Source organism: Phodopus roborovskii, unplaced genomic scaffold (genome assembly GCF_943737965.1).
Source record: "Phodopus roborovskii unplaced genomic scaffold, PHOROB, whole genome shotgun sequence".
NCBI classification, from domain to species: domain Eukaryota; kingdom Metazoa; phylum Chordata; class Mammalia; order Rodentia; family Cricetidae; genus Phodopus; species Phodopus roborovskii.
In genome coordinates this window covers 16,830,843-16,857,889 of record NW_026126447.1, presented here as the reverse complement: position 1 = coordinate 16,857,889, position 27,047 = coordinate 16,830,843, and the positions used below count along the sequence as shown (strand labels likewise).

Sequence of the window (27,047 nt, the reverse complement as noted above, 5' to 3'; positions counted from 1 at the left end):
TTTATTGACTTTCATAAGGAAACAGATCATTGTGAACTAAAGTGCCAGGGAAACTTGTATTAATGTTGGATAGTGAGTTAATTTAAACAATAACCAGAGTGCTGGGGATACTTCAGACATGAACAGCAAATGATGAATGTCATACTTGTGAAATACTAAGTAGTAAAACCAGTTTTAGCTAAAGTGGAGAGTCATAGAAAACTGTTTGCAAATATGTGTTTGACTTCATTTCTTGTTAGTTATTTTAGCTAATCTTTACTTTTCTCTAAAATTTTCATTCTGCTATTACAATTTTCTGTTATGTAGTCATTCTTTGTTGTTTGTTTTTCCCTCAATAATTCAAATCTTTTTTTCTGAGGTGGTGCCAAAAATGGCAATGAATGTAAGATCTTATACTTTCAGGATAAATTGAACATTGTAAATATTCCCTCAGGGCAGTCTATTACAGTTGAATTCTAATTTCTTTAAAAGTAGTTTGTGCTGTAGTAATTTATAATTTACATCATGAAGCTAGTCACTAAAGTACAGTCACCAGATAGCAATCTCAAGTGTTGACGAACCAGTTCATCGACTAGTCACTTCAAAGTTTGATTGAGCTCACATTTAATATAGAAATTAGCGTGTGGGGATCTCCAGCTAATGAAAGTATATGGCAGATGTTGCCTGTAAGCCTAAGCGCTGTTGAGTTTGGTTGTTGCTCAGAGTGTGTAATAGTTTCTGTCCAGCCATCAGCCACACCTGGTAGACATCCACACTGGAGTGATCCTGCCACTCTACCCATCACAGGCTCTTGGCTGGGGCTTTCAGAAGACTGCTGTTCTCCCAGGACCATGTGTCACTAATTTTTACTAATCAGGTATTTGTTTTCCATATTCGACAGTGTGTTACTTGTTAATTTTTCTGGGGTCAGTCTTCTTGGGGATGCTGTTTTAGAGTTTTCCATCTATATGTATTTTCATTCAGGGAAACAGAAACATCTTAAATGATTTTGTCATTGTAGTAGTTTCTGTTGTGAGGGATTGATCTTTTAATAATAAGAAAAATTAGTTGCTTCAAAACTAAAGGAATTTAGAAAAAAACAGTTCAATAGATGAATAGTTGATAATTTTCCTATGTTCTTATCAGATTGGTTTCTGTTTCTGTTTCTTATGTTAACAAGAGTAGGAATGAGGCACCACAGTACTCTAGCATGTGAAATTAGTTGTTAGTACTGAGTAGAACCAAAGCATTGAAGGCCGAAAAGGTAAATGAAGTTCATACTATTGAGTATGTTGGGAGGCAGAGCCTCTGTCTTTGTAGCTCTTGACAGCATGGGTGAAAATATTAATACTAAATTTCAGGCTAGCCTGGGCTATATAGCACAGCCCTTTTCCAATTTCCCATACTCCTAAATTATTTTTTGGAATGTATCTCTTTAGCTATGTATTTATTTGTGTTTGTGCTCCTTTAATTTTTAGTGTAATGATTCCTAGCAAATTATACAGTATGCTTTATTCTCTCTGGTTTTCTTTAATGACCCTGAACTGTCTTGTAAATTTCTGACTAAATGGTAATGATGTTCAACTTTTACTTTTTAAAAGACCTAGGCTCAATTCCTATTTCAGCATTCTCATAAAAATACTTGTTTGGACTTTATCTGATTTAAATTGTTGCGAGTATTGCAATGGATTTCCTGCCATTTTCTTTAAAAAGGGAACTAGTATTTTTAAATGAATTTATTTTCTTGGTTGTCCTGGGGGTTGATGCTAGGCAAGCAGTCTACTGTTGCTTAGCTGTTCTGTTGCCCCAGGAGTTGGAAGTTTCTAAGGATGAGAGGAGAGGTATTCTCCTTAACTTTGGTGGCCTTTGATCTTTGTTTGGTAGCCTATGGCCTGCTGAGTACCCTAAGGCCCTCCAGTGAGAGACCAGTCATTCTTAGAATCACATAACTGCGGGTGATACCAGCTGCTGATCTGGGAGTCATCTTTGTTTGTTCTTTAACTCCTAGTAGGGAGTCACTTAGTGAGGCTCACTGATTTGATTTTACTTCAATTGGTCTCTTCTCTAAAATTAATTTTGTTTTTCATATTCTTTTATTCTTTTAGTCTAACTGATCTGTCTTTAACTTTGTTCTCCACACAAGTGTGCCATTAATTTAAAATACAAATCTTACTTAATCCCCATTTGAATAGCTCTTCTGTGCATAAGAATAAAGTTTGAGCATTCTAAATGACATCTGTGTTTCCCTCATGTTAGAGCCCTTCTGTGTTCCCCAGTCACTGTCCCTGGGAGGCATTGTGACTTTTGGTGGCAGATTGTGACTCCTGTGATGCTCAGTCTCTTTGCAGTACTCTTGTAGTGGTTGCAATGGTTTCCTTCCTTCCTTCCTTCCTTCCTCCCTCCCTCCCTCCCTCCCTCCCTCCCTCCCTCCCTCCCTCCCTTCCTTCCTTCCTTCCTTCCTTCCTTTCTTTTTTCTTTTTTTTTTCTAAGATAACTTGCATCTTTTAAGATTGAGCTCAGTTTGTGTCTGTTCTGGAAGTGCTACTTGAATCTGGTTGTAACTAGGTCCCATCTTCTGGGCATTTACTGATGACTTTGTTCACAGATCTGGAACTTACCACAATAAATTAACCCTTTTAAATGACACTTTCAAATTGGACTTGTTTATTTAAGACAGTGGTTCTCAACCTTTCTAATGCTGTGAACTTTAATATAGTTCCTCATATTGTGGTGACTCCAACCATAAAATTATTTTCATAGCTGCTTCATAACTTTAGTTTTCTACTGTTAAGCATTTTAATGTAAATATTTTTGGAGATCAAGGTTGGCCAAAGGAGTCGTGACCCATAGATTGAGAACCACTGATTAAGATTATGGCTTATTAATAGTTGTATCTACATTGTCTAGGAAACAACTAGTACAGGTACATGTACTGAGCCAGCAGTCACCTTCATGATGCACAGGGATGAATTTGAGCCTTGTGAGAAATTATTTGGTGGACCTGGGTTGGGGTCTGGGAATCTTTTTTAAGCTCCCTAATTGATTCTGTTTTGCTGCAAGTTTGAGGATGACTGGCCTGATTTATTATTGCACCATTATAATTTATGTAAGAGATGCCCCAAGACTGTATACAATAAACTGTCATTTAATCTTTGTAAGTGTGTCTACTGTAGTACAGATATCTTTTAGGTCACTTGGTGGACATCACTTCGGATTGAAGTTTGAGCTGAGTTGGAGACTGTCATATGGGGGATCTGTTGGTGATTGCTAACTCTTAACTGAATGAAAATCCCATTTAAACAGGAGTCTTTTTGAGTTGATAGTAATGAGATTAGTTGGGCTTCATCCCATAAATTTTAATAATTTTAACTATTTGTAACTTCTATTTAGTTTTACCATATTAAAATGATTTGTAAGCTTTTCCATTGTAGTTTTAAGTATACATACTGTCTTTATGTTTACATTTGCATATACCTACAAAATACAGGTCAAAGTACAGAATGTTTTTGGCTCTTTAGAGGCTCAAATTCCCTTCCAGCTAGAACACACACCTCTCACTGTAAGATAACCAGATATAGAGTCTGTGATGTTAGCCTCCTGGTAAAAGTGCTAAGACTTTTTGTACATGTCTTTTGTGTCTACACCTAGCATTTGTAGTTAAGGATAAAACAGTATCTTCATTTGAGCAGATCATGCCAATTTTCACTTCTAATAGTGATGATTTATAATGGGTAATTAAAATTAAATTATTTGAAGATTTTAGTGAACTTTCTGTTTGTTCCCTTAAATTCTTATTGAGACAAAACCTAAATACACAAAGGAAACTCAGTAAATGTTGTTATGTAGTTTCCAGAGATGCGGTTTTCCATTGAGTCATTTTTCCATGGTGGTAACTTTCCCTTTTCTCTCTCTTAGGGTTGTCTTCCTGTGGGTTGGCAGGCAGTTCTAGGACTGCAGAATGGGGCTTCGGATTCACTTTGTTGTTGACCCACATGGTTGGTGCTGCATGGGTTTGATTGTCTTTGTCTGGTTATACAATATTGTTTTAATTCCCAAAATTGTCCTCTTTCCTCACTATGAAGAAGGACATATTCCAGGCATTTTAATAATAAGTAAGTTTCTAAGTCTTATTACCTTATATAAAGATTTTTTTTTCTCATTGTGAATGTTTTGAAGTACAGTGTCTCCATGATTTGAATATGCTATTTCAGTAGTACTGCTAACCTCTTAATTAAATTACAGTTGTTTAAGACAGTGGCCTTTTTGGACTTGCAGAGTTAAGATACTATATCTACATTCGTTTCCCTCTGGGAAGTACATGAAGACTATTTTGTTCAAGAGGAAAGCCTGATAACAGTTCTATTTCTGTTTTGTATTTAGCTGCAGACATGGGAGGTGATTGATTGATTGATTTATATTTTGACACAGGGCTTCCCTCTATAACCTAGGATGGCTTCAGAGTTGCCATTCTTATGCTGCCTTCTTCAGGCATGCATCACTGTGCCTGGCTTGAAAATGGAGGCATTATAGGGAAGGGGATGTGATATATTACTGGTAGATGAGAATTTAATGATCCTAAAAAAAAAAAAAGACTCTTGAGATCATCCATCGTGTTTACAGTTTTGCCTCTTTTTGATATCATAAGAGCTATAAGAAATTGTAATTCTTATTGTACATGTGGTAAGCCTAATCCATATTGCTAGATATGATCATATATCTGGTAGTCCTAGCACTCAGAAGACTGAAGCAGGAAAATGGTGACTTCCAGGCCAGCCTGAGCTCTGTAGTAGGGTATATGTCAAACACACAGGCAAACAAACACACTTACATTGCAGTCAGGCACACTTTCAGTGAGCACTGTTTCCTTTTATGTGTTCAGTGTGTTGGCTTTTTATTTCCTTACAAAAGGCCCATGTTTTAACTTGAATTGTGTAATTATAGTGACTGAATCTCAGTTGCTCCTTAGTGTTATTTTTATGGTTACTTTAGCATTCAGATGTTTCTAATTCTTCATTTTTGAAGTACATCTCTTTAAGATACATCAAAGGAGGCAATTGAATATCACTAATTTAGAATGATTTTAAAGATAGAGTTGATGAAAGGTTAAATGCAGAATACTTTTTAAGTGCTGTTTTGATTCTTTTAAATGAGTCCATTCATTTACTTATCATTATCGGGGGCCACTGTATGAAAGAATCTAAGTTTATCAGTTGTTTTAGAAAATCATATTTAAATTGGTACATTTAGTGTAGTGTTATCTTGGCAGGACTATATGATGAGTAAAATAAATCCTCTTTGTTTTAATATCTACTCTTTTGATAACGTTATCCTGGTGGGGTTGGTTAAAATGCATTTTTTAAACTTTGTGCTTGTTGAGAAAACATCTTAAAGGGTGAATGACTAATTGCTCTATTTAATTTCATGTTACAGTATTCTATGGCATTTCCATATTTTGTCTGGTTGCCTTAGTGAGGGCCTCCTTAACTGACCCTGGAAGACTGCCGGAAAACCCCAAGATCCCACATGCAGGTCAGTTTCTCTTTAGGTTAATCCATTTTGCCGATGCTGGAAATTATATTTATTAACACATCTTATTATTCCTAATATGTGGTTTGTTTAAGTCATTTGAAACCGCTTTGAAGTCTTGGCTAACATGCCTATTTTCAATTACAGGACCCCTCCCACTCCCTCATTTTGTGACCCTCCTTTACTCCTCAGACATCTAAAGGGAGTAGCTATGATTCCGCTATTGTGAAATTGTCACACAGATTTCTAGATCTTAAAATTTTAGAACAGAAAAATAGGCACATTGCTAAGTTTTTGCATTTATAATGAAATACCCAAGGTTGGCAAGTTTTATGAAGAAAAGATTTATTTATCTCCATCTGTTATGAGTAAGGTTTTCCCCTGCCTGCCTGGGCCCACTACTACGCCAGCCCCAAGTAACACACAGAGACACTGTATTAGATATAATTTTGTTGGCCAGTTACTAGTTTCTTATCTTAAATATTAACCCATTTCTATTAATCTAAATACTTCCATGTGGTCTCATCTTACCGGAGAGAGGGGCTGGCATTCTTCTCCCCGTTCTCCATCTTGAATCTCCTCCCTACTCTTTCCTCTCTCCTCCTAGTGTCCTAGTCCCGCCTATGTTGCTTTCCTATTGGCCAACAGTGCTTTATTCATTACCCAATAAGAGAACCATATTTACAGAATGACATCTCCCATCAGCTCCTCTTTTCTGTCTAAAATAAAAAGTAGGGTTTTAACCTTAGCATAGCAAAATATATCACACAACAGTTACCAAATAAGAATCACAGTTAACAATATTTAGTACATTAACATTTAGTAAGATTTAAAGAAAATATTCTACCATCTGTCCTATCTTTGTGAGTCTAAAGTCTTATATGTAACTTATCTTTATCTTAAGTAAAGAAAACTCTAACCATAACTGTCTTCAACTCCATCAAAGACCACAGAAGAATAATATATAAACTCTAGAAATGACAGAGAAAACTCACTGCCTGGTCAGTCACCCGAAGTTCTTCTGTAAAGTTCTATCTTCAGCCTATAGGCCATAGTGTGTCTGTCTGGCAGACTCTTCAGGTAAGCAAGAAACTTTAAACTGTCCACATGTATTGGCAGTTTGTCAGTGATTTTTCTCTGTGTCCTGCAGAATATCTGTCAGACTTTTCCATGAAGCAGGAACCCTGTAGCAATGTCTATCTTGTATCAGCAGTCACTTTCCTGTGGGTCCTGCATGTCCAGTTTATACAGCATAAAGTCAAACAGTCCAGACAAGAGCAATATCTTGTCCAAATGGCCAGTCTTGCCATATTGAAAGCAAACTTCATAACGCCTTTCTTCGATGTCCATCTTCCTTTCTGACACAGTTGGTGTTGCTAGGAGCAGTTATATCTCACTGTCAAGAAACTCCCTAAACCATTTTAAATGCCATATTCTGTAGGTCTTTGAAAGGTTTGAAGAATGTCTATTATCTCAAATATATCTCTGTATATCTAGAAATCCTAACTTAACTATAAGTTTTGACTATAATCTGTATTAAATTATACATTGCATTTCTAAGTGAGCTATATAAACATAATACCTAAACAAGAGGAGAAATATACATATCACAAAATTGACCTTAAATTTGTATCAATAAATGAAAACTCATTCCAAAGCAAAGTATTCATATCTATACCGTAATTCCCTTTTTACCTTTAAAAAGATTGGTTGTGGTCATTAAACATTTATAACCAACCCCATTTAAGTGAAAACAGACATTTATAGATAATATTAGGGAATTTGGGTGTCGTTCTTTCCAAACTGCTTTCTGCTGGTAGGGGGCTCTGTCATGGGGATCCTAAGAAGACTCAGAAATCTTGACTGTAGTCTCTAAGGCTGCCTTGCCCCAACTGTTTTGAATGTTGGATCACCTGGGACACTGTTTCAGGGGGTCTGGCTTGGTCGAACCATGTTAGTCTGGAAGGAATCCACAGCTTCTCATTTTCTGTGGAAACAAAAATAGAAATTCTTTTCCCCAGTAACCTGTCCTTAGACTTAAATTTTGAAGTCAAAGCAGTTTTAAAATATATAAATTGAATTAATCCAGCAGCATTTGTTTTAACAGTTGTTGTTATTTCCTTAGCAGTCAAACAATTTAAAGACAACATAATAGTGTATAGTATCCAAAGTTTCTCTGTGCTTTCCATCTTTATGTGGCTTTTTTTATTACTCTATTTCTTCTACTTCTGTTTTTTCATTTTTTGAGACAGGGTTTCTCTGTGTAACTTTTCTCTTTCCTAGAATTAACTCTGTACACCAGGTTTACTTTGAAATCACAGAGATCTGCTCACCTCTGCCTCCTGAGTGATGAATTTAAAGGTGTGTGCCACCACACCCAGCTACTCTGTCTTTTCAAAACCATTTTATTCTTTTTCTCTCCCAAGTCTACATATATTTTAAAACACACTGTAAACCTTTAGAGGTTTTTCTTAATCTGAATCTGTCTTTACTGTAAATCTTTATCTTTTTCTGGCCATGAATCTTTTATCTGGTAAACAACAACATTGCTAAAATGAAAGCCACAGCTGTATTAGCCATGGTCTATCCAAGATAGCAGCAGGTACTTTTACCACCAGAACTGAGAGCTGTGCTCACTGCCTTGGTCTACGCTGCTATCCAGCAGCATGCTACTGGCTTGGAGATGCCAGTCACTGCCATTGCCAGCTCTGGTACACAACATTCAGTTGTTAGCAGAGCTCTTTAAAAGCCATGCAGTTTTTTGCCACTTATGCTGAGTCAGGAAGCCTCCCTTAAAGGAGCCGCACAAATTCCTGCTTGTCTCTAGCAAAACAATCCAACTGAGAAAAATGTTGTTAGCAAGAAGTCTTGCTTGTCTTTGCTGTTTTGTTTCTAAAGCCCTTTCTTAAGCTTTTCTTAAGTTTTAAGTGGAAGTTCTCAGTAGCCACGTTGCCGGTGCTGTCACATTGGGCACCATTATGTTAAGAGCAGTTTTTACCGCCAGCCTGGTCCCACCACCACACCAGCCCAAAATAATACACTGAGATGCTGTATTAGATATAATTTTGTTGGCCAGTTATTAGTTTCTTACTGGCTAGCTCTGTCTTAAATATTAACCCATTTCTATTAATCTAAGTATTTCCACGTGGTCTCTCCGTCCTGTCCTCTATCTTCAATCTCCTCCCTACTCCTTCATCTTTCCTCCTAGTCTCCTAGTCCCGCCTATCTTGCTTTCCTATTGGCCAACAGTGCTTTATTTATTACCCAATAAGAGAAACATATTTACAGAATGACATCTCCCATCATCCATCAAACATTAACTCCCTCCAGAGCCTCCTCCAGAATTGCCTGTAAGGCCCTGCTTACTGTAGTCTAGGCTTTTCTAGTGTGTTGTTCCAAAAATCTTCCAGAAGCCTGGTTCTAAAACCAGCTGCACATTCTCGGTAAACTTATTTTAACAGATTCAGTTTTTTCTTTTGTCATTCATCTTTACAGTAATTTTTTGGGGGTTGTCATGTACTGGTTGTCTTTTGTATTTGTGTGTTTTTTGAAAATGTATAGCATGACAGATGTTGAAAATATAGAATCATGCTTTTATTTAGTAAAATCTTGAAGATTGAGCAGCTTCATATAGTTGGATTCTTCAGAAAAAGAAACTTAAAGCCATAATACTTACATGTTACCAACCTTTTTTTTTTATTGAATCATCCAGAACTGTTTTATATAGTTTCTTCCTTTCCTTTCCTTCCTTCCTTCCTTCCTTCCTTCCTTCCTTCCTTCCTTCCTTCCTTGCTTCCTCTCTCCCTCCCTTCCTCTCTCCCTCCCTCCCTCCCTCCTTCCCCCTCTTTCTCTCCCCTCCCCAGTGTGTGTGTTTGCTTGAGAGAGAGAGAGAGAGCCAAATAGGTGTGCATTCGCAGACACATAGGTGCTGCAGTGTGTATGCAGGAGTCAGAGGACTTTTGGAAGTTGTTTCTTATTGAATAAGGTATTGAACCATAATCACCTTCTACGTTATTGAAGCATTGAAGCAGGTATCCTGTTTCTGCAGCTGCATGTAGTATTCCAGGCTAGCTAGCCTCTGCCTCTCATCTAGATGGTGATCTTTTTTTAAAAGAATACCTTTAGTATACATGTGACCCACTAAATACGCGGCAAAGTTAAGCACAAGGGAGTGCCCTTTTTTTTTTTTCCTTGAGAAGATACTCGAAATTTGATTTTAAAACCTTTGAGCATGTAGATGTAATAGTGAAATGAGATTGTTATACAAATATATTATTAAAATTATCCACACATGCTTTTTTTTAAATAACAAGTATAAACAGTAACCTAACTTAGAAACATCACTATCACTTTCAAGTTTTATGGAATAATCTTATTTGAGCTCTTGAAAAATTGTTTTGTTGAGGCTAATTGATCTGTCATATAGTTCATTCATTGCAAGTGTCCAGTTTACTATGTGGCCCTCTCCATAGTCTGCTGTAGAACACTCTCACACCACTACTGACAGAACATGCTGTATTATTTTAAAATAGAAGACTTTAAAAGATTTTGCTTTGTAATACTGAGTCACAAGTATTCTTGGGTTTTATAGGAAAGGAATGGACTTGAGTGCCCTGAATGCTAGAGTTTGTTAGTCTGCTAGCCTGGGCCCCAGCTGTGGGACCTGTAACTGAATGTGGGCATCAGGAAAACTTGAGCTACAGTAAAAATGATGCAAACTTAATTCTAAGTCAAATGAATGATGAATCTGAGGTACTTCCGGTAGCAATTGTCTTCACTGAGTGGTGGGCAATGTCACTGAGTTCTGAACGCACAGCTTCCCCCTAGTAAATGCTGGCTAAAACACCTAAGATCGGAGTCACTGCTATTGTATTATTGCTGTTTGAAGAGCTGGGTGAGGTGATACATGCTTGTAAACTTACCACTCAAGAGGCAGAAGCAGAGAAATCACCCACAAATTCAAGGCCAGCCTGGTCTACATAGTGAGTTTCAGGCAAGCCAGAATTTTAAACAGCAAGATGTATCATTAAACCAAAGTAATAGAATTTAAGAAAGGCATCCTTTCAGATAATTGAACACTTCTTTATTGGGTGCCTTCTAAACAGAATCTGAACCTACTCCTAACATACATGCCCAAATTAATTTATTAATATTAAAAAATAAAATGCCTTAGAGACATTTATAAGATTGGTTTCAACTTTTATCTACTGAAAGTAAGACTTTTTTTTCTTTAGTGCTCTTAGCTAAAAACAAATGTGTAAATTAACTGACTTATACAAAATTTGAGTGTTTTGGTTGAGTTTAGGGTTTTATAAGATTTTACTTACACTCATGAGTTTTTGTTTTTTTTTTTTTTTCCCAGAATCAGGCTTTCTGTCATTTACTTTGAAATAATGGTATCTTTTTTGTAATGTTAAAATAGAAATGTATAAAAACACATAATGTCAAAGGTACTTGATTACTTTGGTGACTCAGAAAAAAAGAGAAATGTCTTGGAGAAATGAGTTCAAGAATCCCTTTGGGATATAGTAGTGGTTGCTTAGTCTCGGTATCATTCTCCCTTGCTACTGAGTTTCAGCATCACTCTCTGTTGCTATTGAGTCTCAGCATCACCCTCTGTTGCTACTGAGTCTCAGCATCACTCTCTGTTGCTACTTACTCTCAGCATCACTCTGTTGCTATTTACTCTCAGCTTTACTCTCTGTTGCTACTGAGTCTCTGTCACTTGCTGCTATTACTGAGTCTCTGCATCACTTGCTGTTGTTACTGAGACTCAGCATCTTAGTATCACTCCTGTGCCTTCTTCCTAAATGGTCTGCTCTCCTTTTCAGAACGGGAGCTGTGGGAGCTATGCAACAAGTGTAATTTGATGAGGCCAAAGCGCTCTCATCACTGCAGCCGGTGTGGCCACTGTGTAAGGAGGATGGACCACCATTGTCCTTGGTAAGTAGATGATCATCAATGCTTACAGACAGCAACAGGATTGCTGGTGAAATTATCCTACAACATCTGAGTGTGTTGGTGCACATCTGTAATCTCAGCACTCAGGAGCTGAAGCAGGAGGATTAGTTAATGAAAATAAAAATGAACAATCTGAGAACCATCCAGCTTTAAGCAAAAATAACACTTGCAAGTTCCAGAATAAATTATATGTAGAGATTTATCTTTGCTAACAAGAAGACATTTGAGCAGAAAAACTTCAAAATTAACTCATATCCAAAATATACAGAAGGATAAGGTGTTCATATAAAATGGAGCAATGCGTGCAGAGCATTTGGTACATGGTCAGCTGTGAGGAAACACTCACCTAACAGCTGTTTCTCTTACTGGGCATGACCATTGCTTAGATTCCTCTTCCCTTAATTGTTGAAGAATACTTTTCAGATTTGCTAATAATTCCCTTCCACTCCTTGTGCCTTTTATAGTATTTTCTGTTGGACCTATTAACATTTCGTGCCTGTTGGATATATATAGTGCTAATTAGCTTTCTGTGGAACTGCCAATAGTTTGGTCAATAGGGGGCTCTGTTGTAATATTTAAAGAAATTCTGTTTAAAAGTAGATAAAAGGACAAAAACCAAATGCTCTGAGAATCTATTATATTTCATTTCAAAGCTGTCACAGAAATCTTTGAGCAAAATTCTATATTTAATTCTTGTTTAAATATTGGCTCTTGTTTAAATATTTAAATTGTTATAGCACTTATAAATTGATACAGCACTTTAAAAATATATACTTGCTTGTGTACTCATACATGTACATATATATGATGTTAACTATATTATAGCCCTCTTTAACTTAAAGAAAGTTCATTTACCTGAAGTTGGCTAAAGAACTTCATCTTTATCTAATGATGCTAATCAATTTCACTTCCCTTATTTATGATAACTTTATTATGATAATCTTCTCATATATACCTATGATATTTTGATAGCATTGCTAATTAGCACACTTTTAGTTTAAATTATTTTTTGTTTTTGTTTTTTACTGTGAACTGTTTATTTAAATTGATTGCCAGAGACTAGAAAAACAGAAGAGCATATTTTATTTTATTTTATTTTTGCTTTTGGCTATGGTTTTCTTTTTCTTTATTTCTTTTTTTTTTTTTCTTTTACTTATTTTACATGTCAATCCCAGTTCCCTGTCTGTCCCTCCCTCCCTCCCTTTCTAAGGAAGAGCATTTTAAATAAAAGTACTTTGGGTTTTTAAATTATCTAAGTCTTCTATAGAATACTGTATATTATGACATACATTTTTTATTTTCAGCATTCAAGGATACATTTTTATATTTTTATAAAGTAAAAATACAAAAATAAAGTTGTGTGCCTTGCAATTCTATCCAAGTAGCAAGTTTGAGCTGTTTTCTCTGTAGTACTCAAATTGCTCTCATCTTCTAGAGTGCTCTACAGAGGGCGGGGATGCTGGTGACAGGTCCTCTTGGTCTCATTCTCTCCTAACCAAGTAGCCTTTGGCCAGTGGCCTAAATGCTATGTTCCTCTTCCCGTGTTGACAGCCAGTGTTAGCTCCCCTGCATCACTGGGCTACTGCTCATCAGAGGGCTGTAGACTCTAGCTGTCCCTCCTTCGAAGGGAGAAGGTACTTCATAAGTGTGTGCCTTTAAATGGTTGGCTTTTAGGTTTGGGAGATGCTTAACTTCATGGCCCTGATATGAGCATCTTTCTAAAGTTTGTATGTCTTTCTCTGTTTTTTCTAGGATAAACAACTGTGTGGGTGAAGACAACCACTGGCTCTTTTTGCAGTTGTGTTTCTACACTGAGCTTCTCACTTGCTACGCACTGATGTTTTCTTTCTGCCACTATTATTATTTTCTTCCACTAAAAAAGCGCAATTTGGTAAGGCATGTTTATATCCACTAATGTTAGAGACCTGTAAATACGGTGGTTCTTTGAAGTACAGGAGTGCAGGCAAAAGTAACCAAGCTAGCTTTAGACCCCTAAACTTTGTACTACACTGGGATTGAGAAAGTGTTTGTTGGTCTTTTCAAACAAGTCTCTTTATGGCTATTTGTGTTGACTACGTTTCTCCAGAAAATAAAATATTAGCTTTTTTAGTATAGGGGTCTTAGTTTAAAAATAATCTAAAATAATTTTAAAATAAAAACATAGTTTAGGTTTTTATTATTTTTTTACTATTTTAAAAATTTCTGTCTTCACCTCTACTTCTTCCAGATCCTTCCCTCCTTCATGACTTCTACCCAAATTAATCTTCTCTCTCTCTTCAAAAACAGAAGTAAAAAAGATACCAAAACAAAAGCCAAAAGGACAAAACCCACCAAACCATAAGTAAAAAAGAGGACATAAAATAAGGAGTATGTTTTGTGTTGGTCAACTATTCCTGAGAATTAGGTCTGCCCTGGAGTGTGGATGATTAATACGTTTGTAAAGGTTCTCATTAATAGTTGACTTTTTGAGGAGAGGACTCTTTTCTCTTTTTGTTTTTTGTTTTTTAAGACTGTATCCTGGCATGTAGTGAGGTAGCCATGAACCCTTGGCCTTCATACTTAGTCTCATGAAGTGCTAGGATTATGGACACGTACCATTATACTTGGTTTTCTGACCCAGCCCTCCTTAATAGTAAGATGAATTTCCAGGATGTTCTAGAGCACTGGCTCTCAATCTTCCTAACACCATGACTCTTAAACACAGTTCCTATGTTGTGGTGACCCCCAACCATAAAATTAATTACATTGCTACTTCATAACTGCAGTTTTGCTACTGTTATAAATCATAATGTAAATATCAAGTATGCAGGATAGACTTAGGTGACCCTTGTGAAAAGGCACTTCAACCCATAAAGGGGTCACCACCCCCACAAGTTGAGAACCATGGTTGTAGAATTACCTTTAGGTATGCATCATTTAGGCAATGCCCAGACTTGCTTAACCATGATGGTGCGAGCAGCTCTTTTGGTTCTTGACTGTGTCCGCACTGTACTGTGGACCTCTCATTGTAGTGTTTCTAATGTTTAGAAGAGGATATATAGGATAATGGAATGAATAACGTACTGGATACAGAAGGGGAGGGAAGATTACCCACCTGGTTTTAGTTACAGAGCTGGGATTAAACACAATCCTATGTTATTTTCCATTTTGTTTGCACTTTGGCTGTATTTTTAAAAAATAATTTGTGTATGAGAGAGAGAGAGGGAGGGAGGGAGAGAGGGAGAGAGGACAGGAGGAGAATGAGCCTGTACCTGTGAGAACATGTACAGATACAAGACAGAAAGAGAAGAACAGGTGAAGGGTACTTTTCTTTAGTGTTTACACTATTTATGTCTTTGTATATGAAATGCCATGTGTGGGTGTGTTGTGAAATATGAGTGATGGGAGTCTCAGTTCTATGTGTGGTTGCTTTGGTCACAGGCTTGGTCTGAGACTTGGCTGTTGTGTGTGGCTGCCGACCTCAGTGGTCTGTCTCGAATGTGATTATTAAATGTGGTGTATGTTTCTAAAACTTGGTCCAACAGCTGAATCAAATTCAAAAGACAGTTTGTTTCTTGTTGGTACTGATCTCTAACCCTAGAACCTCATGCAAGCTAGACCAGTGCTTTGCCACTGAGCTGTAGCCCCAGCCCGCGCCATTGTCTCACTAATTGGCCAGGTTGATCTTGGCCTTACTTTCACTCTGGTGCCCAGACAAGCTTGGAATTTGTAGTTTTCCTGTCTCAGCCTTCACAAGAGAGGATTGTAAATGTGAGTCTTTGGCATTTTCACACTGCAAATACAGTGCCTGTTTCTATTAATAGAGTTTTTGAAGTGTTTTATCTTGCTTCAGGTTAATTTGTGGCATAATTGGTGTTAGTTAGACCATGTGAGTTCTCCAGGAAAACTGTTTGTGTTATAATTGAGCCTCAGAAGAAGTGTTTTGAAATTCTTTAGTGGGGTTAAGTTTTTCAAAACTGCGAGAGAAAAGGTGAAGAGGTGTCAGTGGAGAGGAAAGGGTCCCCAAGAGAGACCATGTCCAGGGCAGGGAGGGGCCAGCCTCAGCCACTGGAGGATAATTGGATCTCCATATTTAGCTGATTTTGTGAGAAGGTTTTGCTGGGGGACAAAACAGCTCTTCCCATTTTTCCATGCATAGTCTATCACTACTTTTATGCTACAACAAAGATGAATGTTGGTGGCAGATTGCATGGCTAGCAATACCCAAAAATATTAGAGATTTGGCTCTCAATATTGTTTGCTGACCATGTTTTGGAAACAGACACAAAAGGTTCAAATGCTTAGCTTCTCTTACTATGTGTATAACCTTTAACAGGTCATTTGACCCCTCTGATCTGTAATTTCATTTTCTGAAAAATGTGAATAGTAATGAAACTAAATTAATAAAGATATGCAGCCAGGCATGCTGTGTTTTTCTATAACCCTTTTCTGTCTCAGTTTAAATATTTTATGGCCCTTTTTTGCATAGTTTAGACTCTAGTTATGTATGTGTGAAGTTTCTGCACTTCCTGTCTTTGCAGTCTTTTCTGCATCCCTGCCACCCACAGTTCAGTGTAGATTTTTTCTGTTGACTTCTGATTTATTAATGGTAGCTTTCTACTCTACTCTCTTGAGTTTTTAAATTCTGTAACATAGCACCTTCCACTTTTAGAATCTTCACTTGTTACTATTTCTCATGGATCACTTTTCTAGGGAAACTTCTGCATCTTGCCATTTTCTTGAATATTTTTAGCACTATATCTTAATATTTTGATTTTTTCATTTTATGTACATGAATGTTTGTATGTGCACCACATGCATGTCTGGTGTCCATGCAGGTAAGAAGGGGAAGGATCCATTGGAATTGGATTAGGGATGCCACTGTGTGGGTACTAGAATCCAGCCCACATTCTCTTGTTTTAACCACTGAGCCATCTCCAATCCCTTCTTTAACATTTTAATTACAGTTATTTTTATTCCATACCAGATATTAGTCCTGCACCCTGTTATGCCTAAACAATTTTTATTGAGTACTGGGCAAATTGTATGGCCACTTGTGAATGTGGTTGATGTGTTCTAACTCCAGATTTAGTTTACTCTTTTGTTTTCATTATGAGATAAAGGAGAATGCTCATCTTGACCCAATCAGATGACATGTTTTTCTCATACTGAATTGGGCTTAGTGTAGCAACTGTTTAGGAGATCATACTTACTGCATCTGTATTTTGTAGGCTTTTTGGTTGCAAAGTTTTATGAAGGACTAGTTTAAATTTTCCATTACTCTTTGTATCCTTCTGGGGTTTCAGCTGAAGTGCTGAGGTAGCTGTTGTTTGTAGATTGTTTTCCAGTGTCCTTCCCTTGCAAACTAGCAAGCAGTGCAGAAGCCACAGCACCCTTGGTGTCTCTGCTCTGGGATCTCAGCCTAAGTTCTAGCTGGGTTTCTAGAGTGACTGCTGTTCCCCGTGTTGCATAGCTGTTCATGGATTGGATTTATCTGTCTTTTCAGGGATGTTGTGGGATATTTATACACTGTTGAAAATGTATTGCTGGAATTGGTGTAATAAAAGGCTGAATGGCCAGTAGCTAGGCAGGAGGTATAGGTGGGACATCTGGGCAGAGAGAGAGGAAGTAGGAAATGAATCTAGGCATCTGTCAGATGCCAACAAGACATGGAGAGAGTTGAACATACAGAATAAAGAAAGGTCAAAAGCCATGAGGAGAGCATAGATTAAAATAAATGGGTTAATTTAAATTGTAAGAGCTAATGGGACAAGCCTAAGCTAGGCCAAGCTTTCATAATTACTAATAAGTCTCCATGCCATTACTTGGGAGCTGTGGCTGAAAACAGAGTTTGGTACATTGGGAAGCTTAGATTGACACAAAGGACTCACAGGTGTCGGCAGTAAGGCTTTCTAATGGTTTCTTCTCAAATGATTCTAATTATTGCTGGTGCCCTAATCTGTGTAAATAGAGTTCTGTAAAGTTTGAAAACTTATGCGGCCCTAAGGTTTGAGTACTGTGGGTTCTGGACAGACTTTATAGTGAGGTAGATAGAGATAAGCAAAACAGAAAGAAGAACAACAGTGAGACAAGGAAACTTAAAGTAGTGGAATGGTCAAATTTGATGTTAAATCTACTCTAAAATACTGACTACTGGTATTGTTGAACTGGGCAATAAATAGTACCCTGTTCTTTTTATGGATGTTCTTTTGAAGACGACATTGTAAAAAGTTACTTTTTTTTTTTTTTTTTACTTACCAGTAGGGAAGTCACTATTATCACATTGACCTTAGCAGTGATTCTAGTCCATATGTATTTTTCTTGGGACATTCTTCATACCCCTTTAACTTTTCCTGTGTCCTGCTTTTGAGTATATGTGGACAGCTGTAGTGTCAACCGTGTCTCATCCACCTTCTACCCTCTTCCTGCTTGAGATGTGCAGTTAAAGACCCCAGAGGCCCTGGGCTCCTTTGCAGTTAATGTGACTGTGCATCCTGAATGCAGCATGTGTGTGCTTGACCTTGATCACATACATGCTTTTGTCCTGAGAGCAGTGGGAAGGTTCTGCCTTCTTTTTCCGGTACCCTCTCGGGTAGATAGATGGCAGCAGAGCATCTTCTGTCCTGTCTATGCTGAGTGCTTATCTTCCAGGTCAGGAAAGAGTGTTAACTCTTAGGTACATGCTAGCTTTTAAGATGAAAGTGTTTGTGAGAAGCTGGTAGACTTTGAATACCTCTCGAAAAGGAAATTGAGAGAAAACAGGCTGTTTGCAAATTCTGGGAAATGAACCATTTGGGAATCTGATTTTCCATTTCATATTTTCTGTTTTGAGGGGACCTCTTTCTGATGTGGATTATATGGATTACTGTAGCTCCTTTGTAGTTACCCCCAGGTCTTTCTTTCTTTCTTCCTTTCTTTCTTCCTTCCTTTCTTTTTCCTTCCTTCCTTCCTTCCTTCCTTCCTTCCTTCCTTTCTTTCTTTCTTTTTACAGTAACTTCATACTTTAAAAAACAAACAAACAAAAAACATAATTTCCCTGTGTAGTGTTGGGGACTGAGCCTAAGTTCTGTGTATGGTTGGCAAGCACTGCACGACTAGATTGCACTCCCTGCCCTGTTTTTCATCTTAATCTTTACCTTCAAAATACCACCTTTCCTGGCTATTAGTGAGGTTTTGGGAAATACTTGAACATATCTGTTGCCGGGGGAAGGAAGTTATAGAAAGTGTAATGGGTAAAGGTATAGTTCAACCCCAAATAGGATTTCTTTCTTATACTGATTTATATTACAGGTCTTCTGCTAAGGAAAGCCCATGAGCTTAAAAAATACTTTATATGATTTATCCTCATTGAAAACAGTAATTTAAAGATTCCAGGTCTGGTTTGATGGCTTAGTGTATAAGAACACTTGCTTCTCTTGCAGAGGATCCAGGTTAGGTTCCCAGCACCCTCCTAATGGCTCCCAGTTGTCTGTAGTTACTGTTGTAGGTGATCTGACACCCTCGCCTGGCCTCTGTGGGCAGTAGGCACACATGTGGTATACATACAAGGATGCAGGCAAAAGACTTATACACATGATATAAAATAATCTTAAGGTAAAAAAAATCCCAAAGATCTCAATTAGTTAAGAAAATAATAAATAGATGTCTAGGCATTTTTCAAAAATTGAGTAACAGGCTTGGTTTTTAAACAAATGGATAAAATAATCAGATTTGGAAAATGTGTAAAGTGCATAAGCTTTGAGTCTAGGAAAGTCTTTAGGATGTTAGGTACTAAAGTGTTTGCCTTTTTCATGACAGTGTAATATTGGGTTTTTCTTAAAACTCTTTTGAAACTGATGTCGTACTTTAATTATTGGGATAAAAAATTATTATAGGATTTAATAAACCCATTTTTGAGATATTTTACTATTCTAATTAAATAAATGGATATGGAAAAACGAACTTTAATATTTGGCCAACATCTATAGTTGACTGCTACACATACTTATTTTTAAGGGTTTCACCCACAAAGTTTTAGTCACTTAATGTATTACTGAAACAAAAGAAAACTGCAGATTTTTTATTTAAATATGAAGGAAGGTATCACTGTATATGTAGTAAACTTTCTAAGTTATATCTGGGGCATGAATCTTTCATCAGTCATGTATTTTCCAACTTTTAGATTTAATTAGATAATTCTGGCTTGTATATACTTGGAATAGTGAGAGGTGTCTCTTTTGGAGTGTCCCTGAGACTGGTAAGATGGCAGAGACTCAGAGATCTGTGCTTATCTGTTCACAGAACAGCCATCTGACAAGGTGATTGGGGCCTTCTGGCTTAGCAAGCACTAGCCTACAAACACTGCTTCTGTTTTTTCTTGAAGAACTTTTTTTCTAGGGGGAGGGAGAGAAGAGTGTCTCATGTAGCCTAAACTGACACTAAACTTCTGATCTCCCTGCTTCAATCCTCAAGTGTAATAAGCCTTGTAGGTACATGACACCATGGCTGCTGTACCTGAAGAATATTTAGGCAACTTTACATTAGCATTTTTAAAAATTTATGTATAAATTTGAAATATGCTGTCACACTACAAAATTTGATACATACACTGATAATTTATTTTTTTGAGGCAGCCTACATTTAATATTTTTATCTAACATAAAGACTGCTCATCTATCTTATAAAAATGTCATAGTAGTTTAATTTTTTTTAAATGTACACCCATTGGCAGCTAGATATTATAGACAGTAATTACTATCTATGAGAGGGAAAAAAGTATTTAAGTAAATAATTTGTAGTTTTAAAGTAGGGGTTGAACAGCTAATCATTTGTGGAATGCCACTTCAGTTCTAAAATTATGCTTTTAAAATTATTTTTAGATGAAGTAGATTCAAATGAACTTCTGATTGATTCTTTTATAGTTACTTTTATGTGAAGGGTAAAATCATACAAACTACATTTAATGATATGAGAGCAAGGGTGACAGAAGGGGAAGGGAGGAGAGAGAATTTAAACAAAGTACTTGTCAATATTCATAAGAGAGAAATAAATATTGTGCAGTGGTGAGCCAGAGATATGTTACTGCTATCCCAACTGGTGGATGTCTAATAGTGTTGCTGTTTGGATTTTGTGTCATAGAATTGTGCCACACAATTCTTTGCATTAGCTTTTGGCTAATAAAAAATAAAAATAACCAGATGATTTAATTGCAGGTACCCTTGGATGTTTCTAAATTTCATTATAATTACAAAATATTTTTATATAATCAGCCCTAAAGGTAATCTGACTACTTCTGCTGTTTATTGCTATCATCATGTACAAGGTGACTTATTTATCATGGTCCCTGAAGAATGGAGAATGTTGATGAAATACATATTTAGCTTTATGAACTTTTAATAAATATAACAAAGAAGAGTGGGGTTAAGATCAATATGAAAAACAAACAAACTATTATTGGTTGTATGAAGGTAATCTAGCTTCTTTGTTCATGTGTACTGACTTACTGCTAGGGATGTCTAATCTAATAGTTGTCAGTTTTTTCTCTCAGTGTATTCTTTTTTGGTCTTGATGGAACATAGAAACCTTGTAACAAACCCAGAGCATGTGGTGTAATAACAGGTTGGCTGTGTATGTCTCCATGAGACTGTTTCTGTGGCATCTAGTTCTAAATAGAGTAGCATTTAACATAGAAGACACAACAGCTTTTGCATCTGAGACTGTCCGTCTCTGAGTTTAAATGGTTAAACTTGGGAGCAATGCACTGTAGTGCTTTTAGTTGAGAATTTAACAAGAAAATGTTACTCAGTTTCTTATGAATTGCTCCAACTTTTCTTTAGAAATTCTACTGATAAAATATGCTAAGAAAAACAAGACAAATTTTTTTTTTTTTTAAAAATATTCACTGCCTGTCTGGAAATCAGGTGTTGTTTGTATTTGCTCAATAATAACAAAGTTGCATGCATGCAAACAATGTTGATTCTGGGCATTTAACAGTAATCTCTAGAGAGGTATAAATAGTGAGATTCCTTTTAGATATTAATTTCCATTAGTATGTAATGTGTTCTTTCAGGGAGTGTAGGAAGAAAGAGAATTATAGAATAAAATTATAAACATTCCATCTATATTTTGTAATTAACAAAAGATCCCAATATGCAGAATAATAGTACAGCTATAAGGATTTTAAGACTAAAATAAAATTTATTTTTATTATAAAATGTATTTTCATGTTAACATTAATCTTTGCATGTGAAGTTGGTTATGTAGTTACTTTAAAAACTCAAATCTCTATGTTCCATATATCAGATATGATGAAATTTCTTTCTTTTCTTGGAAAGCCAAACAGCCCAAATCTCTCAATGATAGGCTGGTTCTCACAGGGACTGGACAATCATTTTCAAAGAATTCTGTTTCTATTTTAAGTTCTATACTCTGTAGTCTATATGTATCAGTGGAATTTTTATGATTACAACTTCCCTTTTTACTGTTGTATCCTTTATATTGTCATTTGCAGTTTTCTGTGGAAGCATGCACAAACATTAGGTATATAGGCCAGTGATCAGGCCACAGTGCTGTATGTAGCTCTGGACAGACCTTCAGTTTGTTAAGTATAGTTAACGTGTACTGTTGTGACTATTGCTATAAATATTCATAAAGTCTCATTCAAAATGATGCATTCTTTCTGTTGGTGGGCAGATACATTGCTCCCAGTAATTCTCCTGTTAGGCAGTCTTGCTCTCGTCTTTTCTGTCCAGTGCCTGTGGTTCACTTGGTTTTGTAGCTCAAGTATCTCAATATATGGACAAAAGATGAAACTTAGAATTTCCATGTTAGCAGACTAGAAGTAGAGAACTTCCTTTATCAGAAGGTTTTCCAAAACTCAGGGAAACAGTCCTTACAACCCAGCATACTGTACTAATGAAATGCTGACTTCTTGCTCTGTTGTGGAAGGTTAGACCTGGAGGCTATGTGATGGACAGTTAGACCAGGAAACTGCAATGGGAAGTTAGACCTGGAGACTTTGTGATAGGCAGTTAGACCTGGAGACTCTGTGATGGGCAGTTAGACCTGGAGACTCTGCAGAGGAGGAGACTCTACAGAATCATTTTTATTTCTATTCCAAAGCTTATTTTCAGTAATTTAAAATTAGCAACAACATGCTACTAAGGAAAGATTACAAACCCCAAGAAGTCCTTGAGAATGCAATTTGCTAATGTATGCCAGTTGTACCTTCTTTATATTTGTTTAACAAATTAATTATGAATGGTATGCTGTGGTTATATTTGTGTGCTAAGGTTAGTATAACAAAATATCACAGACTGTGCAGCTTAGAAGATATTTTTCCCTCCCAAATATGATGGCTGCAAGTCCAAGGTTATGGTGCCAGAAGGTCTGACTTTTCCTTGTTTTTTTGACTTATAGGTGCCCACCATCCTACTCTGCCCTCAGTGGTCTTTCCTCTGTGTACAAGAGTCATGGTCCTTCTTTCTATGCCCACGTGGTCTCCCTTTTGAGGGCATCAGTTATACTGGAGGAGTGCCCACTTCAGTCTTACTTTAGTTCAACCAAAGCTTCAGAAGCTCCATCTCCAAATATATTCAAATTCTGAGGGACTCGTGTGCTGAGATGTTGGGGATTGGGACCTTGACACATAGATTTTGGTGACATGTTCATTTAGTAACCCTGATAATAAAGATTCTGATTACAAATGGCTTCTTGATGTGCATACATTCATAAGGCAGTTTGGAAATTTAAAAGTGCTCTGTCCAAAAGAAAGAAATAAAAGACACAACTAAACTACAGCTTTAGATGGTGTATCGATAGAAGTAATGCATATGTGAACTTGGAATTGTTTTCTGGAAACATAAAATCGATAAGTAGTTTCTATTTTAATTTTATAGTACAGGTAATTCAAATATATAACTAAGTGTATAATGTAATTTTTAAAATAGATATTTTAGTTTTATCACCACCCATGATAGTTTTAAATTACAGTTGGTAAAAAAAAAAAAAAAAAGTCTTTTATATTTTTTCATAGGAAGCAGACAGGATAGATTTTATTTGATCAAAAGTAGTCACTTCAGCATAGTAATTTCTGTGTACACATAAAACCATGTATTAAAAACCTGGAGACTTATAGGAAATGAACACACAGCATCCAATCATTGTCAGTGACTCTCAGAAGGATGAAAGCCTAACAAAACAGCAGTGTAGTTTCAGACTTTCCAGATGGTCAAGAAGTGCATGTACCCAAGGCTTGGATCATGAACTCAGATTTTATGGGAGTGAATACCAGAAGGATCAAGATAGAAGCATTGTGAATTTGGAAGGAAAGCTGTATTGACTTGTGGATGGTTGTGGCTCACCTGATAAGCTCCTGGAGATGTCTCGGGAGTGAATGTATTTTGAGTGTTCTTCATGGCTTGAATCAGTAGGGTGGAGTTTTCTGTGTTCATCTGGGGTTTCTTGAAGATGAGATGAACAAGAAACACAGTTTTTGTAATGCTCAAGTTGTTGCCTCATGTGTGAAGTACATTACTTCTCATGTTTACTTTCATCATTATTCAGAATTAGACTTTCTCTTTTTAAATGAAATGTTGGGGGACAGTCTGGTATTTGACTGCTACATAACAATCCAAGTAGCTTGGGGAGTTTTAAGTTTTCCAGGCTAATGAATAAGTGTTGAAGGTATAGAAACAGATGTTCTCATGAGTCTAATGCTTTGCCAGTGTGGTCCACAGAAAGGCGTCAGTCCTTTGTTTCAAGCAAACAGTTGCTTCAGTTACCACCTAATATTTTCTGTTACTTAATCATTTATTTTTTAGAAATTGGGCTCCATGCTTTCTGTCTTGGCCTTGGCTGCGTGGTTCTTCTGCCTTTGTCTCCTACGCTCTGGGATGCTTGCATTCACAACTCCTGGCCTTACTTTTGGGATTGCCACAACACAGTTTGTTTCTTCTTAACCTAAGTCAGGAAAAGCCCATGGTCCACCTGTTGCATCTAAGAACTGGCTGTTTTACTTCAAAGTTTACCTGCAACAGGTTCCTGGAGAACCCTAATTCTTTGACTTTGGTGTGTCCAGGAACCATGATGCCAAGTGAAGTGTTTTTGTTTTTCTGTTCTTAGAACACAGTTCACTTGAGGGATCCTCAGTTTATTCCCTAGAAATGACCAGATGACCTTTGCCTTACCACAGTTCCCATCCTCCTTTCCATCTCTGCAGTGTTCTCTGTGCCGGTGCCTCTAGTAGTGTAGCATGGCGTATTTGGGAGTCTGACTGAGTGTGTAGTTCTTGAGTGTGTAGAGCACATCATTATTGTCTATCATGTGTGTCACAGGGCTGACTAAATGGCAGAATGAATGGAGTACACTTGAAAAGGTTGTCCTTGTGTCCTGTTATGCAGGTTTTCCTCTCATTTGATATTTGTTAGGTATTTGGGTCACTTGAATTTTAGTATTATAAATCATGCCTGTACATTCCAAAATTTTAGCTGTGAAATAACAAACTTTCCTTTGTGAACCAAACATCTCATACCTTCTCAGATTTTTGTTTCCTGGCACTTTTTTTTTTCTTTTTTCTTTTTTCCTTTTTTTTTTTTTTTTTTGTAACTCTGGTATTGCGAGAGATTATCATTTCAAGATACAATACAGTAGTGAAATCCTGTAATTTTCAACTTTCTCTTATAAGTTCTAAAGTTGTGAAAGTTTCTAATATGTGTTCATGACATAGAACAAAAGAAGGAGGTGGTTTCTCTAAAGCAGTAAGGGGAATACTTGTGCATGACATATTGGTTATGATTTCAACAGTAAGCAATTCTGCATGCCGGTTTTAAGATTTCCTTTCTCTTTGCAGGACCTCTTTGTTGTTCGGCACGAGCTGGCTATCATGAGACTAGCTGCCTTTATGGGCATTACTATGTTAGTTGGAATAACTGGACTCTTTTACACACAACTCATTGGCATCATCACAGTAAGTATATTTTTTATGTAAACTAGCATGTATGAACAGATGATGTAATTGTGGGCTTAATTCTAAAAAGTTATGTGAAGTTTACAAGTTGAAGAAAATATTAGTTACAATTGTTAATTAAGTATAAAGTATACATCAAATTTTACATCCCTCTTAAAAATGAGCAAAGTATTTTTATATAATAGCAGTGCTTATCTTTAATACTTGTGCTTATAGTCTTAATAATGACATTGTAAACTATGTATATTTATTGATACGCAAACTAACTTAATAACTCATCATTACTGTTCAGAATGTCTGAAAGGCTGACAGCTCCTCCTTTTTATATTTGATATGGAAAAGTCATAGAGGAATGTCAAGTCTACTTGGACATTTCTTTATCACAACAAAAGAGATTTAAAAACAGAAAAATCATAAAGACTGAAACAGAATATCGGAGAGAATGTAGGTCAAGCAGGCTTTCTTAAAGGAGTATAATTTGATTGAATCTTGTTGGAAGGTGAATTGTCATTGCCTATCAGAATTTAAAATGTCTATTCATTTTGACCAGCCTTGTCAACATAACTTTGTAGAAGCTATGTATTTGAATACCTGTAAACATGCTCAAAGGACTGCACCATTTTATTGCATTTAACATCTATATTGCATATGATCATTTAAGTGCTTATAGCATATAATGAATAAAGTAAAGATAGAAAACCTCAAAGCCTACCATTAAGCAACAGTATTCAAGAATTGTGGTACTGGCCTGAGGATGGACATTTATGTACATGAACTAGACTTAAGAGCTATATAGTCCCTTGCTGTCTGTAGAGAATTAGTTTTAGGATGCTCTGTGGATGCCAAAATGTACAGTAGCTGCTAAAATCCCTTATTGGAATAGCATAATATTTACATATATATCTCCCTGTATACTTTAAATCTTTTCTAGATCCTCTATAATAGATCCTCTATAATAACCTAATACAGTACCAGTGCTATGTAAATTCTTGCTATACTATATAAGTTGTTTAGGGTAGGATGTCTAGAAAGGTCTGCATGTTCAGTGTGGGTGCAATGTTTTTCCTAGTATTCTTAGCCCATAGTTGGTTAAATACACAAATACAGAACCCAGGAAAAGGGGGAACCAGAATATACATGTATGTGTGTGTGTGTGTATGTATGTATGTATGTATGTAATGCATGCATGTATGTATGTATGTATACATATGTATGTATATCAATAGATTTTCAATAAAAATGCCAAGACTATTCAATGCAGAAAAGAATAGTCTCAACAAATATTCTGGGACTGCTAGATATTCACATGCTTTATGGTATATGCAAAAAGTTATCACAGAATGGATTGTACTGAAATGTAGAAGTTGGAGTAGTAATACTAAGAAGAAAACATAATCCATAATGTTGGTGTCTTGATAGAACACCCAAAGTGAAAACTACCAGAGAAAAATAGTTGAACTTCAACAAAATGACAGACTTTTGTGCATCAAGGGACCCTATTCAAGGCAGTGTGAAGAGGCCTTAGAACTCAGTTGGTCCTCACACACTGTTGTGGTATGACATTTTGCAGTGTTGCAGAGAGCAGCTCCACAGCTCTATAAACAGCAAACCACAGAGTTCTCTGAGACTCAGCAGTTCCTTTCCCATGTCCAGACCA

At 36.6% G+C, this 27,047-nt stretch overlaps 1 protein-coding gene across 1 annotated transcript in view; it reads left to right on the top strand.

Moving 5' to 3' along the window:
• Positions 1 to 27,047, top strand: part of Zdhhc21 (zinc finger DHHC-type palmitoyltransferase 21) — a 52,351-nt gene that overhangs the window by 7,854 nt on the left and 17,450 nt on the right. The window contains exons 3-7 of the mRNA XM_051188115.1: positions 3,895 to 4,091; positions 5,410 to 5,508; positions 11,337 to 11,448; positions 13,219 to 13,357; positions 25,274 to 25,390. Coding sequence (XP_051044072.1) covers positions 3,938 to 4,091; positions 5,410 to 5,508; positions 11,337 to 11,448; positions 13,219 to 13,357; positions 25,274 to 25,390 — 621 coding nt within the window. The 5' untranslated portion in view covers positions 3,895 to 3,937. The remainder of the gene's footprint in view (positions 1 to 3,894; positions 4,092 to 5,409; positions 5,509 to 11,336; positions 11,449 to 13,218; positions 13,358 to 25,273; positions 25,391 to 27,047) is intronic.